Below are 20,609 nucleotides of genomic sequence, written 5' to 3' on the forward strand. Positions count from 1 at the left end.
AGAATGCTATATTTTTGTTTGCTTTTAATCAAAATCTCGAAGTTTCTGGTGCGTATTTACAACAGGCCTACATCTGTCTTGTCTAAATTATGACAATAATAATTTAGCATCGGTATATTTAACTTTTCTTTTCTTTTTTTTTTTTTGCTTGGATTCACATGTAACATCTCAATTTATTTGTTCGATTTTAATGAACTAATTAAATGAAATTGTGCACGTGTCACCTAACAATTTAAAGTTTGGATATAGACATGGGGAATAAGCAACTGAATCAGTTAGCGTGTTAATTTGTATTTATTTATTTAGATTTTTTGGGGGTACTTTTATTAGATGCATTTCTTTTCACTGCCGTCCGTGTAGCCGCATTTTATTTGTTATTTTTGCTGATTTTGCCTGTGTCCGCAGCGGAGTGGGTCTCGCTCGGGCGCACTTCGAGAAGCAGCCGCCCTCCAACCTCCGCAAGTCCAACTTCTTCCACTTCGTCCTGGCTTTGTACGACAGACAGGGTCAGCCGGTGGAAATAGAACGGACCACATTTGTCGACTTTGTGGAGAAAGAAAAGGTGAGTTTAGATTTTTTATTTTTATTTTTTAATTCTCTCTCTCTCTTATAAAAAAAAATAAAGGTGATTAAAAACATAATTGATAATTAATGCACCGCTTAGAAATTAACCAACCAAAATAAGGAACGACGCGCGTGTCTGAGCCACTGATTCCTGACACGATGTATATGAAGCTGTTAAGTCAAAGTGATAAATTACCAGACGCGAGTTAACAAAGTAGGCAGACTCACACAGCAGGGATCATTTCTTCCTTGAAGGCTTCCCTGATGTGATTTTTAGCTGTGGCTTACGAGAGCAACACAGACCTCTTATTACTGCTGATTATGTTTTGATCAAATGCGAAGCAATTCCGCATTCATCTTTGGATTTATTTTTGCCCAGTTTGGGACCTTTGGTTCTCAGTTTCCGCTCCTGGTGGATGGGTTTTTTTGTTGTTGTTGTTGTTGTTGCTTGTTTTCCTCTTACAGCTTGAAGCTACAGATATCACCAGCCACAGCAAACTTCAGTGTGGCATCAGTAAAACATCAGAATTAATTTTTTTTTCTTGGTGCGTCTACTACGGGTTTTACCCCGATCACAATAATTTGATGATTTTTTTTAATTAAAATGTGAATTATTAATTAGCAGCTCTTACTAGTTTTTTAAAATGTTATTAATAAGATCCAAATATACTGCTCGTTTAGAGTGACTTTACGGTTGCGCCGCGGCTCATTGAAAATAGAGAATAATGCAAATTTGAAAGAAGAAACAAGAAGAAAGAAAGAAAGAAAGAAACAATACAGATCCGGTATTTTTGTAGCTTTTATTAAAGTTATATATATATATTTTTTTTCTTTTATTCAAAACACAAAACAACAAAAGAATCGTGCTCGTTTGTTTAATTATTAACTTTCCGCCAAATCACAGACTAAGCCTGTTTATTCATTTATTTATATATTTATTTATTTTCCCCAAATCTTGTCAGTGGAAAACGAACTGATTTGATTCTGATCAGAGTTTGAGCTTCGCCATTTTTTTTTTATCTAAAAATAATATCAGGCGGTGCTCCCGCTGTAAGGGTCCCAGGAGGAGGAGGAGGAGGAGGAGGAGAGGGTTTGCTCTGACCGCCTCTCTCTGTGTTCGCTTCTGTTTTTATAGGAAACGACGGGGGAAAAGACCAACAATGGCATTCATTATAGGCTTCAGCTCCTCTACAGTAACGGTGAGTTTTTTGTTTTGTTTGTTTTGCTTTGTTTTTATATATATAGATATATTTATCTATATATAGAGAGAGAGACGGAGAGAAGTCAGAAAATTAAAACTCGTGAAGCGTTAAAGATAAATGTTTTGCTTTCATTTACATTTATTTGTTTTGTTTGGTAAGACTTTTATTTATTTGCCTTCATTAATAAATATATTGGTTCTTAATTATTAATCTATTTAACTCAGAAATAAAAAAAAGACGTGCTCTCTATTAATTCTGTTGTGTTGCTGTAATAAATACCAAAAGTAAAAGAAAGAAATTATTTCAAATATAGAAAACACCAAATCATTTTGATTATATATTTTCTGCTATGATTGTTTGTATTGTATTTAGAAAATGAACATTTTGGTTTCAGCCAAACTCACTGTTTTGCAACTCAAACTGAAAGTTATTAACGACAGTTTGGAGTGTTGTTTTTTTTTTTGTTGAAAGAGCAAAGGAAACAGAATGACTATGTCTGAATGGGTCAAACTTTTCCCCATTTGAATCCTTTCTCTCTCTCTTTCTCTCTGAAGGAATCCGGACAGAGCAGGACTTATATGTTCGGCTCATTGACTCCATGACTAAACAGGTAGGAAGGAAATCCTGCATCAGGTTTTAGGAAAGAAACATAAGAAAAAAAAAAGTCTAGTTTATATGTCCTTCTGATCTGGATGTTTACCCCCCCTGCTCACACATGCACACCCACACAGAAACACACACACTCGCCCTGCCTTGCTGCAAAGCCTGTGTCTGGGACCCTTAACTTCAGTACAGCCCAGCCGGCTTGATAAACGACCTGTCTTACCTGTGGAACACATTTACAGAGGCCCAGAAAAAGTAGAGGACATGTGTCCTCATACTCCTCTCCACAACAGCCTGCAGGCGAGGACGGTGTGCATGTGCTTATTTTTTAGGAGGTGGTTTATGTATAAAAATGTGTGTACGTGTGTGTGTGTGTGTGTGCGTGTGTGTGTGTGTGTGTGTGTGAATATCTGTGCGAGGCGCAGACGTGGTTGTGTGTCAGTGTTGGAGAGAGACAGTGATGCATGCCAGCTCACTCTTTGAGGACCTTGACCCTCATTTCCTCAATGTGAAACAGAACAAACTATCCTGGAGAGTGTTGTTGCGGCCAATGCAATCACACACACACACGCACACACACACACCAAACAAAAAAACAGAGTGGTTCACATGTTAGCTGGCGCACTCTGAGGGAATTCTTCGTGGGGCTGAATTAGACGGCGAGGAGTAAAGTAAAGCCCCCTCAACACTGTTTTCATATCAGGTCTTTTGTTTTGCCAATTCCGCCTCTAGTGCCATTAGGCTCGAAGAGAGTTTGTCTTAGAATGAAAAGAGTAGGAGGGGATGATGTGTGTGCATGCATGTTTATCAGCCCTGGTGTGTGTGTGTGTGTGTGTGTGTGTGTGTGTGTGTGTGTGTGTGTGTGTGTGTATATTGGTGGGTGTGGGGGGAGTTGTAGGGGTGATCAAGCCCTAGAGAGCATGTTGAGTGGGGTTGGTGGGGTAACCAGACTAGATTTTTGGACGGCGTACTGCATGGACCAGATGGTGCACTATACTCCAGTCTGGCAGTCCAACTGCTCACTGTACACTGCAAACACACATACGTGCAAGTACGAACACGCGGCGGATACACAAGCACACACACACATACGTGCGCACACAAACAATTTTCCCTCTTACCGTCTCTGTCGGAACACAGCGTTCCTGTTCGGGAGGACTGGATTCCCACGATACATGCGTTTGCCAGATAGACAAACATTTCTACCAAAATGAAAGACACACACATCCCTCTGTTTTTTTATTTGGCTTGAAGTCCTGGTTGACTTTTCATCAGCACAGCATGCAAAAAAAACATGAATTCACAATGATCGTTTTTAAAAAATTTTTATCACATTCCGTCCTTGCAGCTTAGGCAAAGATTATGGTTGGTCTGGTTGCCTCACAGTGTCAAGGACCTATTTACTCTACAAAAAGAAGGAGAAAGGAATATTTTCTTCCACTGTTGCTTTGTTGAATTAAAGCCAAGATAGAATGCATCTGGTTCAAGAAACGAGGCAGATAAGATGTGAAACTTCTGAAGAAAAAGAGATAACATGGGAGGAAAGGAAAGGAAATGGAAAAGCACAGAGGGAAGCAGGGAGAATAGCCAAAGGAAAACTATTCAATCGCATATTTGGCTCCCAATATAAATATACCGACATGGACAAATATGTTGGAAACCCTCGTAAAGGCAAAATGTATATTAATATTCTACTGCAGTAACATAATCTCACACTAAAAATAGAAAAAAAAATAGCTTTGTAACCTGAAACAATAATCGCATCATTAGTGGTGCATCTGCTCATGAAGCTTTTTTGAACACCGTTTTGCCAGTAGGACAGCTCCAAACTTTCTCCTCTCACACATACGGAGAGAGGAGATCTTTGACTAGATCTAGATCATCCAGACTTTGTGGTCTTCTCTGACGGCGTTTTATCTTCAGCTTCCTTCAAATATTTTCTACAGGATGCAGGTCTGGGGGCTGAGACGGTGATTTAAAGACGTCTGATTTTGTGTCTGGTGAAGCATTTCTGTGTTGATCTGGCCAAATGTCCTGAATCATTTAACTTGCCTTAACAATCAATAATGACCCATTTTCAGTTTTTTTTTTTTTTTAACACAGGTCAGCAGATTCTTACTTAACATTTTAAATATTTCATAATAGAATGAACTCTAAAAAGGCTAACAAGACCTTTGAAAGAGAAACACACCCACTTCATTGCAGTATAATCCTTTGTAACAGTGTGCGTTTGGGCTTTTCTACTTGTTTATCCTTCTTTTAACACCAAACTCTCCAAGACGAAACGTCTTCGACCAAATCACACATTTTCAGTTATACTTGCAGCTTCTGTTTATATTTGTGATGGTAGGACAAAGAATTGGTCTTTTTTCTGATATCAATAAACTATAACCATTAGTTGTGCTACAGTTGTCGTTACATGGTTGCTATGGAGACTTGACAACATACCAAATCAAGTCAGGTCAGATGTGGGAAATTGGAATATACAGATTATTTAATATTTCAATCAATTTATCACAGGGACGTACAAATAATTGTTTAAAAATATTGTTGAATTATTTTAAAGGAATTGTTTAGCTATGAAAAACTGTCACTGTGATAATTCTGCTAAAATCACGATTTGTTTTCTCTTATTTAATAAACACATTCAATTTAAAGGCTGGATTTCTCTAAATCTTTCAGTGTGAGATTATAGTACTGCAATAAAATATTTCTTTATTTTAGGGGTTTTTAAACATTTTAACAAAGACGCCCTTAGATTTGTCCACAAATATTCATACATGCACAAAAATGAACAAATAATGAGCTACATGTGCCTCTTGCAACAAACATCCACTAAAGTAGGAACTGAATTCTTCTGTAATTGTTCCTCGTTTCTCTTCTAGGCGATTGTCTATGAGGGTCAGGATAAAAATCCAGAGATGTGCCGGGTCCTGTTAACCCATGAGATTATGTGCAGGTAAGCCAAACTCATACCGAGCTCTTTATTTATGTCACTTCACAACTGAGAGAAAGGGAAAAAAAAGATGACACAAAGCGCATAGCTAAATTATGATAGAAATCTTATCATTTGCCTCAAAGTGGGTTGGAGAGAGCTGGGCCCTGGCCTATTTCTGTTTTGCGCGTGCATGCATGTGTGTGGATCCCTCTCATGTTCAGCTAATTAGGACAAGGAAAAGCTCATTACTCAAACCCATCCTCCTCAGGCCCCCGCGTAACACTCGGCAGTTTGCCTCGTCCTGACACCGAGCTATGTGCAGACTCAGACTTTGCGTGAAATGCCGCTGCGCATTCGCGCTCGAAAAAAGTCGTCTGCGCCATCGATTACAAAGCGCCACGCAAAAGCCCTGCCGCGGCATCCCAAAGCGAGCGTCCGGCTCGGAAGAGTTGCGTGTAGAGAGAGCGTCTGGTGGCGGCGCGTGTAGCGGCTTCCTGGTTATCACACGAGGCAATTTGGACCACTTGTTTTCATATGCTGCAGGAAACAGTGGAGATCAGAAATCTGATCTGGCTCTCTAAGCCTGTGGTCCTGAGGGACTGGAGAAAGCATGGAGGGGGGATTGAGGCGCGGAGGGTGGGGGGGAGGGTCAGCCTCTCAGTTGTCTTCCTTCGTCTCCTCCCACACACTCCTCCGAGTGGAAGCACACATGTAGTTAGGCGCAGGTAGACACAGACATGCAGACACTCAGACACAGAGGAATAAAGGTAGACGTGGTGATACTTTTTCTTTCAGGGATGGGGTGGGTGGGGGTGGGTTGACGGTACACTGTTACACCGTGCTGCAGTCAAATGATTCTGAGAGGACTCGTCACATCAGTATGCAGCCCCCTTTTTACCCAGCATGCACCGCTTCCCAGGTCCAGTGGGACCACTCTGTGACCCACTTCTGAGAGAGAGAGAAAGAGCACAAAATGAGAGAGAGAGAAAGAGAGGGGCGGGATAGAGGGAGGGCGACGAGAGCCGAGGAAAAATAGAGAACATAAGATGTCTGGTTGTGTGATGTCTGACAGAAATGGAGCTAACCTGAGCCCTGGAGGCTAATTCAAGTTTGTATCTAGCCCCGCTGCAGCTTGCTCCCCCTAAACTTCGCCGAAAATCACTCCGCTGATCCACAGAACGAGCCCTGGTCTTACCGTGAAATCCACATCTCGTCTCCTTTTTTGAACTCCCCAAAAAAGTCTCACGCCTTCTCACTCCCCATTTTCTCTTTCCTGTACCTGCAGATGTCTTCCCATCTCCCCTTAGAGTTGTGTCTGTTTTTTTTTTTGTTCATTGTGTTGTTCACATCTTACTGACTAACTCCCCCCCTCTCCCTGGTCTGCCCCCTCTGCTGTTCTGTTGCCCCTCACCTGCAGTCGGTGCTGTGACAAGAAGAGTTGCGGCAACAGGAATGAAACCCCATCAGACCCTGTCATCATTGACAGGTAAGCAAACCTCACCCTTCGAACCCGTGACACGATTCCCTCATCATCACTGCTGACACAAAACACGGTGCCCCGCGACGGTAAATGAGCCATGGGGGAAAAAAACAAATCCACAGGCTGGAGAATGTGTTCCAAAAAGGGCACAAAAAACAAGATTCCAGCAGGTTTTGATGTGCGTTTTCGTCTGCGAGAACGTAAACCTCGCAAGCCTCGTAAAGCGGAGGCCACAGGTTGTTGTTTGTTTTCAGCGACCGTATAATGTTCTGTGTAAGCAAAAAAAAACGTGCGAAGCAGCTGTAAATTATATTCCAGGGCTACGAGTGGATGAAGTGCAGGAGCAATCACGCAGCCGTTGAGCTCGGCTTCAAGTGTGGTCAAACAGTGTTTGTGTGGTTGTGCTGATGTCTTAAGTGATGAGCAGTTTGGGTTACAGCTGCAGTCTGGGGGTGAATGTGAGAGTTTGTCTCTTGGCTGAAAATTGTTTGCTGCGTTTTGACAATCACACACACACACACACACAAACTGGCCTTAAGTGTGCGCCTTTCTCCTGCTGTCATAAACTAGCTCTGAGCGATGCTGCGGCTTGTGTGATTTAAAGCCAGTCAGGAAAAAAGAAAAGCCCTGTAGATTTACTGTCCAGCCTCTGCTGGAAGTGTGCGTGCGTGTGTGCGGAAAACTTTTGTGCTTTTAATGTAAAGTGTTTATTTGGAGTTCATGCATGAAGATTAGAAGGGATAGCTTATGAAATTAGATTGTGTAAGAAAGCTATAGGCAGTCAATACGTTGCCGTCAGTAAACAACTCTTGGCATCTGCAGATTAGCTTGAGGCTACGGCTCACAGCAATCACAACAATGTCGAAAACATCACAGCACTCATAAACTTTTAAGCTTCAGTCCTGCTTGCGTCAGGCGGTTATTTGCACAGAAGCTAATATTTATTTACACAAGAACTAGAGGTTGGAGGCAGTGTGAGTGGTAGCGAGAACAAAACATGTAAAAGCACTTCCAGTTAGATTAACTGCCTTATATAAAAGTGAGTCAGTGCTAAGATCCATAAAATGTGTTCTCTGAAACAGTTGCAATACTTTTGCCTTTACACAGTTTATATTTTATATCACACAGCTAATGGACACACATCGGGAGAGCTTCAGTTCCACACGTCAGTCATTAATGCGCGTCAATAAAGACTCTCCTCCTCTGGGGACATTTGATACGAGTTTGAATTATTTTCAAATATTCGAGGAGCATTTTTTTCTTTTTCTTATCTCTCTGCTCTGAAGCATTTTTAAATACTTATTTTCTGACATATTCTTTCAGTAGTTAATTTTCTAAATTATAGAAAACATAGGTCAATTATAGTTGTATAAATGTACTTTAGAAATAAAGTTCACCTCCACATGTGTCAGCTGGTGACTAACACACATTGGGCGGGATATGTTGAAGTGAAACGAGACAAGAGATTTCTGGACTGGACACTTCTGAGTGGAACAAATTTAAAACAAAGTTTGCTGGTGTTGGGTTAAGAAAAAAAGGGTTTTTTTTTTAAGTACTTTTGTCATAGATCAATTTTTTATTGCTCTTTTCTCTCACTGTAAGCTGTTTAAATGTTAACTTCCCAGAGGAAAAACACTGCCTCTTACCTCCATTCCCCGAGTAAATAATCTCTGGATTTTGTAAATAACCACTCGGTACAAACCGATTGACAGGATAAAACTTCATAAAAATATATTTGCATGAACTGTTGTGACAATTTTGAGGTTAGAGTAGTTTTAAGAGAGTGGAAAATCAATCTCGGCCACCGTAAACATAGAGATTAGCTTGAGCGTCAAGAATCAAAACACTTAGATTGATGCTAACTGAAGGAGCTAAAACAATTATCTACCACAAAGATGAAGACAACAGCTGGCTTATGAAACAGTCTTAAAAATGACCATTTCTAAAACATCACAGTGGTTTATACGGACATGTTTTCATTGAATTTTTAGAGACAGGCTGATCATTTTTTCCCATGGAAATTGATGTAGGAGGAGGCATGCAACTTCCTAAGTGAAACTCTTAAGACCAGAATATTACTGTTTTTACCTAAAAGTCTGTGTCAAAATCTGTGAATTAGCATTCACACATTTGCTGTGATTATTTTCTATGCTGCTTTATATCTATCAAAATTCACTCTGACCAGAATTACTGTCTTGCTTTTATACTCAGTGCTTGTTTCATTCAGGAAGATAATTTGTGGTCTACCTTTTTCCCCATGTGTAGTAAATAGCCATCGTGTTTTCTATGAATAAGCGCCAAAGGAAGGTTTTACAATTTAGAAAGTAGCATCGACATAAACTATTATGTTATCTGTTTGAGACTGGAGTTGTTGTTTTTTTAAGCCAGCACAAAGCCACTTTAGGCTAGCTGTTAGCATCAGCCACCAGGACCAACTAATGCTAAACACAAAGTCATTTAATCTGGTGCACATGTTAAAATCTTATCTGCATCAGATAACCATCTGGATATATTAATTTGGTTTAGATGAAGATTAGTTGGTCCAAGAAGCTAAAGATAACAGCCAACCAGAGTGGGACCAAGACCAAACCAAACTCCTACAGTCTCAGAGCAACTTCAATCCTGAAAACATATCAGTACAGTGAAGAATCTTAAGTCTTAGTGTAAGTATTCACAGCAAAGGAGGATATTATTTGCTTGGGGAAACAGAGTTAGAAGACAGTGCACCACCATTTATGTGAAGTACATACAGAGAAAGTTCTTCCAGTAAATGGAGCTATTTCGTAGAAATGTAAATATTTTTGCTTTTCTTTTAAATCTCTTTCCTTTTTATCATCAGTGAAGAGGAACTGATAAGCATCATAGTGTGTCAAATTAATTAGCCTGTTGACACCGCAGGAAACACTTCTTCTGTTCTCAGTACATTTATGATGACGGGCCTCCTAACTCCATTTGAAGTGTAAATAGCTGTCCAGTGATTAAGTCACAACAGTTTTGTACCTCACAAAAAAAATTAAAAAGCTTTGATGTTCTGGAGTTTGGAGTAGATTTAACTTTATTTTCATCTTAACCGGTTCATATTAGCTGCTATAGCGTTAGCCTTGATACAGAACAAATCTGGATGTGTTAAATAAAGTTAGCAGGAGAGCTGTGTACAACAGAGAATTCCTCAAATAATCCCTTCAGGACTGCTCTGAATACATTCCAAAAAGAATCGCTGTACAGCGTCCCTGTTTTGTGAGCTGCAACAAGTCTGAGTGTCTACTTTCTGTCTGATTTGAATTTGTCACGTTTGAGTGTTTTTTTTTTATGTGTGAGTGTTAATGAGGCAGTGACCTGTGCTATCTGATGAACGCAGCTGTCCTGTTCTTGCTGCTGCTCCGTCAAAAGCTACTCTTTACCTGCGTGAGCATATGTGTTTGTGCACAAGTTCTGTGCGTTGTTTTTGTGTATGTGTGTGTGTGTTTGTGTGTGCGTGTGAACGCCACCCTCGTTCTGCTCCGTTGAAGCGGAAGGCCTCACCTCAGCGCTCCCTGAGACAGCTGCACCCCACCACGTGGCCTCAGACATACACGCCTTGCCCATCACTCTCTGTCATTTATTTTTGTTTTTTGGTTTTTTTTCGTTTGTTGCTTTTCTCCGTGAGAATACTTGTTGATTTTTTTGCCTCTCTCTCTCTCTCTCTCTCTTTCTTCACGTTGTCGTTTTTCGGTTCACCCCAACTCAACTTCTCCTCGGCGAGTTGAGAGGCAAGTGGAGGAGCAGGCGAGCCGAGAAACGGCTTAGCCGCGCCGAGCATGTGTTGTGGCGGTATTCCCCTGACGCCCGATGGCTCAGGTGTGAGGGCAGCGTTAACGAACAACAAATTAGAACAGGGGGAGGCAAAACAACAGCAATATCTCAGCTTTCCTCTCCAGTGAGCACTCTTCTTTCTGGACAGGAAAAATAGGTCAGGTGAGTGCAGAGCTCTTGGAGAGGGCGCCAGGTTTTTTTTTTTTTTTTTTTTTAAAGAGGGACTGAAGGGGATTAAGCGTGAAGGAGGGGTGGGGGGGAGGAATGATACGTTTGCTCATTTAGGACCAATATATTCTTGGCAATTGTAATAATCAAGGATTCATAAACAAACAAACAACTGCGAGGCTGAAACTACTGACTCAATTACCATGAGCTCCCCTCCTTCAAATTCATAAAGAAATACCATCAGCAGCCCTTCTCCACCCTTGAAGTTATTTAGTTCGTTAAATAAGGGCTCGTTAGCCCTCTGCTGTTTCGCAGAGATGATTAGATTTTACAGCCCTAATTAGCTGGGCTAGCTCTAACTCTTCTGGAAGAGTAATGGGTGTGATTGCCTAATTAGCTCCCTCTCGTTAAGTCAGGAGAAACAGGCCACTGCAGCAAAACCGCAGGAACGAGGAAAAATAAAGTCAGCTAATGAGAAACTTATTTGATTGTTAGGAGAACAAATGTGGTGCTGTGTGGAATCCGCGTCGCTCTGGGTACTGTACACGCTCACCGGGAGAATCTCCCCTCCTGATGAAAAAGACAGTTTTGTTTGGGCTTTAAGCTTTTATAGGAAAGTGTGTCTGTTTACTATGTGCTTTGCGGGAAACACTTGTGCGTTTGTAGTGTTTTGCTGGAACTGCGAGGAGCATCTGAGCAGCAGGCGCAGACACATCTGTTCGAAAAGATGTGCGAAACACCTTGGAAAAAAGTATTTTAATGGATCTCACACTGAACAGCTTTCAAAAATCTAACCTTTTGTTCGATTCTGATAAGTTATGAAATAGCAATTTTTTTTTTAATCACTGGTTACTAGAATCCCATAGAAAACCTTTAGGAAAATATAACAGAAGTTTTCAGGAACCTCTAATTAGTAATATTTATTGATATCAATACGTTAATATATGTTGGTATCATTATGATGTGACTTTTTGTGAAAGTGCATCATGTAAACTCTTTGAAATACCAGGACATTTTCAATAAAAATCTGCCTTTGGCAAAAAACTGAAAATGAATCACACAGAAATGGTTCATCAGACACAATCAGTCTTCTCTCTTGTCCCCAGACCAAAAATCCTTGAAGTGAGCATAAGAGAAAAGCCAGGACTCTGGTCAATATAAGAAAAACAGAGCTCTGTCTGTTTGCATGCTGCAATATTGTGAAATACTGTAGAAAACACCGTACAATCACACTGGGAAGAGTTTTGTTCAGCAGGGGTATCAATAACACCGATTATATCAAAAACAAATGCTTCTTAAGAAAAGATTGCTTTCCTTAAAATATAAAGTAAATCTCAAATAAAAGTTTGATTTTTACATTTTTTTTCCTGTGTGCTGTGCTACTGCGATAAAAATAAAAACAAAACAAAAAACGCTTATGCACATCTTTACCAAATGTGCCGTTACACTTGTCTACCTTCAGTGAACTTCAGAGACAAGCAGTTTTGGTTGACCTTTCTGAAGTTTTCTCAAACCATACGTCTACAGTCAGCACTGTAAGAAAAAAAAGAGGAAGACAACTCACGCCATCCCTTATAAATCCAACCAGAGAGGTGGCAAGCTCTTGGAAATTCAGGTAGACTTCCAGCTGACATGCCGTGTCCGTTCTTGACACCGGTCAAGGGAAGCAGCTGAAAGGTGAGATGCTGCCGTGCGTCTCTCCCCCTAGGGATGCATGTGTGGTCCGCTGCAGCCTCTAACGGTGGCAGGATATTACGAGGGGAGTCCTTAACCCCTCAAACCTCCGTTTCCTCTCCTCTCCATCACTCCTGGTTAGCGTGGGGGCTAATCATATGCAGGCACTGGCTATGATCAGTCCATCATGTGCCTGGATGGGCCTCAAATCACAAACACATTTCCCTGCCGGCTCATGCACAACCAACACCCGTCCCTCTGCGAAGCGTGTGTTAAATGCACGCTCCCTTTTAATGATGCTGCCTTGAGATTTAATTTTACATCAGCGCGAAGATCAGATGCATGAATTTAAGTTTGTGGTGCTTGACGCAAAATCACAGGGCTAATCTTGTCAACAGTTTTAGTTATCATCGGCCATTCTTCATCATGAAGTGTGTTCAACTAAGCAGTTTAGCATTGCATTGAACATGTATTTGAAGATTGCCTCTTTAAAGTCTAAAGGGTTTATTAATTGACTCCAGGTTAAGGTGGCATCATCCTGTATGCAGGAGGATCCCATTTCCTGGAAACAGCCGCTTCGTTTTGTGTGGGATAAAGTCAAGTTCATACATAAAGCGCATTTCAGCAAACAAAATGCTTTACACCATAAAACCATGATACAGTCACCAGTTGTAAAACAGTGTCATCATCAAAATCATTAATCAAGTAGACATCAAATATGCTGATCACTATTGATTACTACTTTTACTACTACTAATCAAAGGCAACTCTAAACAGCTGGCTTTAGCCTTGATTTAAAGCAACTCAGCGTTTCAGCTGTTTTGCTGTTTTCTGGAAGTTTGTTCCAGATTAGAGGAGAACTGAAGCCGAATGCTGCTTCTCCATGTTTGGTTCTGATTCTGGGGGTGCAGAGAAGACCAGAACCAGACGACTGGGTGAAACACATGAGGAAAGTGGACTCAGATAATACTCAGAACCCAAGCAGTATCCTCTTCAAGGTTCCTAAACTAATGGAGAGTCAGAGATTGTTTTTAATCAGTGGGTAAATTACACAGCCTTATTTAAATTTTGAATAAACACTTAAAAAACCAGCACAGATCTCAAAGAGGGAATGTCAAGCCACTGTCTGTACGCTAACAAAAAGCTTCTCAAATCTGTCGAACATCCTCTGTTTGAGGTTGTTTCTCTCCCTCCAGCACCATGTGTCCTCTCCTGGCTCCCACCACCTGTGTCCTGTGGCTCTTTCCTGCTCATCCAGCTCCCACTGGCCTTCTGCGGGGTGTCCCCCAGGCAGAGACAAGGGGGTGTGGAAAGACTCTGTGACCAAAGATAAGGATCCACTGATTTAACCCAGCAAGACCAATGGGCTGCCCCTCTCCTGCGAAAAGGGGTCAGCCCAGACAGCGTTTATTGCTGTTTCTGAGCGTGTATGTGTTTGGGTTCAGCACACTCCCCCGGCCCGTCTGTTAATGTTGCCCATTTCCTCGCATGCGTGTGTCTGCGCTTGGATATCCATATTTGTGTGCTGATAGAGGCCATTTCCCGACGGGTGTGTGTGCTCGCTCGCTCGCGCGCGCGTCCGTCGCTCTTGAGTGAAGAATGTCGGGCAGGAAGTGCTCCTCCCGGGGAGGGTGATGTCATGGTCGACTGTTTCCTGTTCTCTGAGCCTGTGAGGCAGGCTCGCTCTTGGCTCTGCGGTGGGAAGTTTTGCATTTGCGGACTGGGTTCAGATCAACACCCGATGCATCTCGAAATTTTGCAGAGTTTCGGACATTTTCCACAGCGACGTACTCCCAATTTGTTCCAGAATCTCTCCTTTGGGGAACCCGTTTTTTATTGTATTGGTTGTTTTGTTTGGATGCACTTCCTGGGGTGAGAGGTCATGTGTTGCCTTAGCTGGCTAACGTGCAGTAGTGAATAATGTATGTCATTGACTTTATGTCAGCCCCTCTAGCCCCCCCAAGCAGAGCCCACCCATGTTTAATTCATCCATCTTGTCTGTGTGCGTGCGTGTGCGTGTGTGTGCACACGCAGGAGTCTGTAAGCATGTGTGCATGCACATAAGTCTGCAAACGTGTGTGCGTGTGTGTGTGTGTGTCATTTAGAGGCCCAGTCTGCACCTGTCCAGCCATTAGCCCCCTTCTCATTTGCATTTGATGCTAATGCGGTTTACTGGCAGCGCCATCCGTCCCTTTAGTTTAGTTTCATTTTCAGGACTGTAATACCGAGAAGGTGAGCACACACTGCTTGAGGAGCCGTCCTACATTCTTCGGACTGCAGCTGGCGACGTGTGAATATCAGGGTCTTCGTTATTTTCTGTCCCATTCCTGTTTTGTTTCATGCTCTGCTCCACTTTTATTCTTTTTTTTTTGACATGCTGTCTCTGACCACCTATCAGAAGCTTTGACATTTCCCACCAGGACAAAAGAACGCTTGAAACGGTGACATGACAACCCTGGGGTGACACCACGTTGTTGCAGTTTTTTTCTTTTTTCTTTTTCTTGTTTTATTTTCTTTTATCTGGATTTCCTTCGAAAGCTCCACAGCCTTCCCTCTCCTAGGAAGATGTTTGCGTTGCTGTTGATGTGCTGAATTTTTTTATTTTATTTTATTTTTTCGTGCAAGAGGTTGTGGGAAGTAGGGGGGGCGCGGATGCATTAGATGTTATGGGAGGCTTTGAAAAGGACTGGCCCTGAGCTGGTTGTGATGTTTGTGCAGGGCTCAGGGGCAAGGAGGGAGAGCTGCTGGCTCATCGATATGCAGGCAGAACTCCCCTCCCTCAGGTGCTATAGTTGCCTCGCAAATTTGCCTCTCTCTCTCACACACACACACACACACACGCACGCACGCACGCACACACACACACACACACAAGAGCAGGAAAAAATATAGCACATGTCTTGCAAAAATGTTGTGCGCACACACACAAACACACGTGCAGATGCACATTGACCCGCAGCTTTCTGCATCTGTTTGGTTGTGTTCTTATTTTTTTCTTCCCCTTGCGATGGTTCCCTTACCCACCCGGCTGCCCCCACCCCCAAACAGCGCTGGAGGAAAGCGGGTCCCAGGGGGATGGACGGCTGTGCTGATTGACAGCAGTGAGTTTGGAGGTCGAGGAGCCTCCAAAACAGCACAGCTTTTTTTTTTCTTTTTTTTCCCCTCCCTGTTCTTCTCATCTGGACCTTCAGCCTTCTCACTCAAGCAACTGGTTCTCTTTTATTTGTTAAAACACCCCACAAAAAATAACCTATTATTTCCAGAGCATGTACCTGGGTTGTGTTTTATTGTTTCTTTTCTATTCCAGTACATTAAATTAACTGAAACAGTCTGTGCTTTGTGGCAAACTAGATTCTGGAAATGTTTTATTTTTTTAAATGAATGCTTACATTTTTGTTGACCCAATAAAGTAAGCGGAGTTAGTTCATACTTTATAGGTGGTTAAGTTAATTCTTTCCAGCTGACTACAGGTAAATGGCAGTTTATTAGGGCATATAAAACATAATTTACAAATGTGGTAGCAGTGAAAAGTTCTTAGTTTTTTTTTTGACAAGTGGACATTTTCTTTATTAACTGTAAATGCCAACATTGTAGCCGCATTTTCTCCGCAAAACTGCTTTGTCTTGCAAAGTAGTATGACGTGAGAGAAGGAATTATTTTCCCATTCCTTTTTAAACCGCAGTTCCATTCGAGTCGGAGCATCTATAAACATTAATTTCAGTCCTTTCCACAGTTTCTCAACCATTGAGTGGACTTTTCAGACATGAATGTTTAGATTCTGATCATTACATGTTAGGGTTGTTGTTCTGGTGGAAAGCAAATCCCAGCCCCAGTTTCAAATATCTTGCTGCCTGTATTAGGTTTTTCTTCAGGGATTGTTCCGTATTTAGCTCTGTCCATATTCCCATCGATTCTGAACAGCTTCCCTGTCCCGGCTGAAGAAACTGTACGATGCAGGTGAGCTCAGGGTGATATGCAGCGACAGTTTCCAGTCATATATAGCGATCCACATGTTTACTGTGTCTCCAAAGATGGCTTGTTGACATGCTCAACAGGATTTGTGTGGCAAAGTAAAAATGCATTTCTATACGTCACAAAATGCTCCACGAAGACAGAGCAATAAAACAAGTTACAGATTAAGCCCAAGCCGGTGTCAATAAAACTGTTTTTAGTGGTTTCTTTAAAGCATTTGTGGAGAGAGAGTTGGAGGGGGTTCCAAATCCTCTGAGCCAATTCCTGAAAAGCCCGGTTTACTCAAGGGTTTTTAGAAAAAAGGTTCAATTGACAACGTCTGACACAAAGTCCTCAGAGTAGAAGACGAAGATAGAAGATTCAAAAAGGTCCAGAATGTATTTGGGATCCTGCTTGTGGATTGTCTTAAAGGTTAAAACCAAAATTTTAAAATCAATCCTGAAGTTCACAGGAAGTCAGTGGAGGGAGGCAAGAAGAAGAGTTTTGTCTGCTCTTCTGTTAGATTTTTTTTCATCTTTGCAGAAGGCGAGACAAGGAGGTTTTATTCAAACAGGTAAAAAGACTAACAATAGTCTAATTGTCTATTGTAGATGGGAGTATTTTTAACAAATACTCCCATCTGAGCTGTTGTTTTCTGTAACTCCTCCAGGGTTGTCATGAGTTTTTTCTTCTCTGACTCTAGTCGATCCCCATTTACTCATGGTTCAGCGTTCTCAGATTTTTATGTTGAACGTAACTCCGGATTATTTCCAATGCTACTTGACATGCTGTTGGCTAGGATCTGTAAAGCAGCCAATCCAGGATATCCATTTATTGTTCTTAGCGATGATTGGATGTTCCCCCAAAAGTGAAGCTAAGGAAAACTGTAGATGTAAGCTTCTGTGGTAGCGCTAAGCCGGTTACTCTTAGTGTTAATGTATGTTAAAGTATATTTGGTATATATATTACAATAGGAAGCGTTTTTGGAGGAAGTTTCAAATACTCTCAGATTTTAGCTATTCGCTGGCGGCTGCGATCCCTAACCGCTGTAAATACCCAAGATACACTGCAATGCACTTTGTTGCTAGGCCTGTCAGTTTGAGTGAACTACCATACAATTTCTGTTATGAGCTGATGGACTGAACAGTTCTTAAATGGTTCAAAAAGTTGTAAGCTTCTTCAATAGTTGATCTCTTACCTGTCTGATCATAGAAAAGTAAAACTTTACCCCATTTACCTTTATTTAAATAAAGAAAATAAAAATAAATAGATAAATAAATTTCCGACATATTGTGCAGTTCTAATGTGTAGAATTTTTGCCAGTAAATGCCAACAAAGGACATTAAAGTCTGTGGCTGTGAAGTGACAACAAGTGAAAAACTTTAAAGCTGTCCGCGTTGCACGACTCAAACTCGGCTTCTCGCCTTTGCTCTTCGCGCTGCCTTTGTGTTGGTGTTTGTTCCCTCCCAGAATGACGGGGTTAGGCTGGCCAGAGCTGACCAAAATGAGCAGTGTTCTACCTCTCAGAGAGCTATTTAGGACTTTCTTTTGTAGTGTTGGAGATTACAGGCTTGGGACGTAGAGGAACAATGGGAGCCTGAACAAAATGGAGATATATTTACCGTGTGAAAGGGCCTCGTGTGCGACGGCATGTGGTACGGCGAGCGAGGAGAGCGTAACGTTTTCCAGGATTTAGTCCGTGACTCGCCCCAGAAGATGTGCTCAATTTGCTTTTTAAATGAGGCGTGAAGAGAGCGAGCGTGCCGTGTGATGGTATACATTCAGACGTGCAGGACTGTGTGTGCGCGCGTGTGTGTGTGAATGTGCGCGCGCGGCACAGGATGCAAGGCTTTGTTGTCTAAGTGCTCCGATGTGAGTGGACAGTCTAGCACACGGCCCACTAAGTGCTCTCTCACAGCCAATGTGCTACATGACTGCTTGTGTTGCTGCTCTTAATTGAATAGACACACCAGCCCCTCTCGGCGAAGGATACTCAGGCCTTTCCCTTCACAGCAGTCTCAGACCGTGTGACACCAAGCAGCGTCCCAATGTCAGCCCTCAGCGATGATTCATTGTTTACTGATTATTTCTGCTAAGTGAGAACACAGACCGTATGCTTTATGCCAGCTCTCCTCCTCCCTTCCCCAGCAGCCTGGTGCGTCTCACTTCCTCACCAGCCAGCTTCCAGGACTGCCCCGTACTTCTGTGCCTCCGCCGCAGCTTTGCGGCCCAGGATGTGAGTCCAGGTGTCCAGGATGAGCGCTTGTGACCCGCTGGGTTTTGAGCGAGATGCAATGCTCTGTTGATTGTTTTCCATAAATCTGTCCAGGAAGAATGGATCGCTTGGGCCAGGCACTGTGAGCGGCGCTCTCAGTTTCACATGTCACAATGAAAGGAAAGCCTGGAGGAGCCAGGGAGGGAGAGATGTGTGCTGTGATAGTGGCAGCAGGATTGTGCAACAAAGTTCTGGTGTTTACACGGCCTTGCAAAAGTGTTCACACCACTTCCAGTTTTTTTTTTGTTATTTTTTTTCCATACAATAGTTTTATTGGGATTTTATGTGACAGAAGAACACAAAACACCACACCACTTTGGGAAGGGGAAGAAAAATTCGACCTATTTTTTTTTGTTATTTAAAATAAAAATCTGCATGTATCTGTATTCACCCAACACATTTTTACCTCTTGCTGAAATCCAGCTGTTGCCTTTAGAAGACACCCAGTTTTCCAGTAGAGTACACCAATGTGTGATATAAATTCAGCATAAATGCACCTGATCTGTGAAACCCTCAGAGGTTTGTCACAGCAGAATCTGTCAAAGAGACTTTATTATCCGTGACCTCAACAAATCTGCTACGTAGGTGACAAAGCGAATCCGTAGAAGAAGATGCTCCGGTCAAATGAGATGAAGATGAAACTTTCTGACATATGTGCAAAGTGTTTCCGTGCAGTGGGAAAATACCCATCCACATCATTAGCTAGAAACTGCTAATGATGTGAATTGGACCAACACACGCAGAGGGAGAAACTCTGTGCAGAGGAAGAGCTCAGGCTGGGATTCGAACCCAGGACCTTCTTGCTGCAAGGCAGCAAAGCTACTCACTGCCCAACATCTAAATCATCCCTTTAGATGTGTGTTTTTTTTTTATGTTTTTAAGGATGATTTACCTTTTTCTTTGAAAACATGAAAAGAATACGCTTAGAAGCTATTCTGAAAGCCATCAATGTCCCAGAGCCCAGCAATTTCATATCTGCTCTCATGTGTGAGTTTTCTGGCATTGAGCTTGACTAATTTGAGCCATTCTGTTATGGAGACAAAAAGACATCTTCAAGGGTGTATCTGTGCGTTAATTAAATGTAAAGCGGACACGTCGGCACACAGACAATTATGGTCAACAGCATTGTCTGATCAAAGGAATGACACATCATTCCATTCCTCTTATATTATTTTTTTTCCCATTACTTTTCATTCAGCATCAACAAATGAGACCCAAGCACATGTCACTGTTCCACTTCAAAAAGCCAGCGCTGAATTTAAAGGCCCTTTGTTTGTGTTTATGTAACTCATGAGGGGAGACAAAGTAAGGCGTAGGCAATCGACTGAGACACTTTGTTGTTCTGCACAGCTTCACCCCCTTTATGTGTGCGCCGCGAACGTTGTTGGTTTGTTTACCGAGTGGCTTGACCTCGCTGGGAGGAATGTTCACTCGTTTCCTCGTCTTTTGTCTCTGATTTTCTTCCTCATCCATGTGTCTCTTTCCTCCTCTTCTTCTTCTTCTGCTTCTTCTTGTCTCCTTCTGTGTCTGCCCTTCTGTCTGTGTCTAGCTTTCTCTTTGGTCCTCCCACTCGAAACTCCAGATTTAACTCTGGAGGTTCTTCTGGTTAATCACACTTGGAATCTTCCCCAGTGTTTGAACGCTACCTCCTCTGCAGCGCGCTCTTCCTCGACAGAGGGAGTCGCGCTAATGATCCCGGTTATTGGCTTCTTCCAGCGCCGGAGCCGCGATTTACATGAGGTGACATTCAGTTCAAACAAGCAGACCTTTGCAACCTTATTTTCTTTCTCTGGAAAACAATTAACCCTGCTGCTTGCTCGCCCTGTTACTTTTTTTTTACCCCCCACCACTGCTTCGCTACACCGCTCCCTCTTCTTCTTCTGGTTATTGTCTTTGCACAAACAGGGAAGATTTACTGCCAAAAGAATGAAGGGTGTGTGAAGCTTTTCAGTAGCAAACGAG

General features: G+C 42.2%; 1 protein-coding gene across 3 annotated transcripts in view; it reads left to right on the top strand.

Moving 5' to 3' along the window:
* The window catches only part of LOC103470973 (transcription factor COE1-like), a 76,145-nt gene that overhangs the window by 818 nt on the left and 54,718 nt on the right, over window positions 1-20,609 (top strand). For all 3 annotated transcript variants that reach the window (XM_081611350.1, XM_081611351.1, XM_081611352.1), the window contains exons 2-6: window positions 406-562; window positions 1,700-1,763; window positions 2,321-2,376; window positions 5,255-5,328; window positions 6,725-6,793. In XM_081611350.1, coding sequence (XP_081467476.1) covers window positions 406-562; window positions 1,700-1,763; window positions 2,321-2,376; window positions 5,255-5,328; window positions 6,725-6,793 — 420 coding nt within the window. The remainder of the gene's footprint in view (window positions 1-405; window positions 563-1,699; window positions 1,764-2,320; window positions 2,377-5,254; window positions 5,329-6,724; window positions 6,794-20,609) is intronic.

The sequence above is a fragment of the Poecilia reticulata genome, chromosome 10 (genome assembly GCF_904066995.2).
Source record: "Poecilia reticulata chromosome 10, P_reticulata-male-v2, whole genome shotgun sequence".
Lineage (NCBI taxonomy): Eukaryota > Metazoa > Chordata > Actinopteri > Cyprinodontiformes > Poeciliidae > Poecilia > Poecilia reticulata.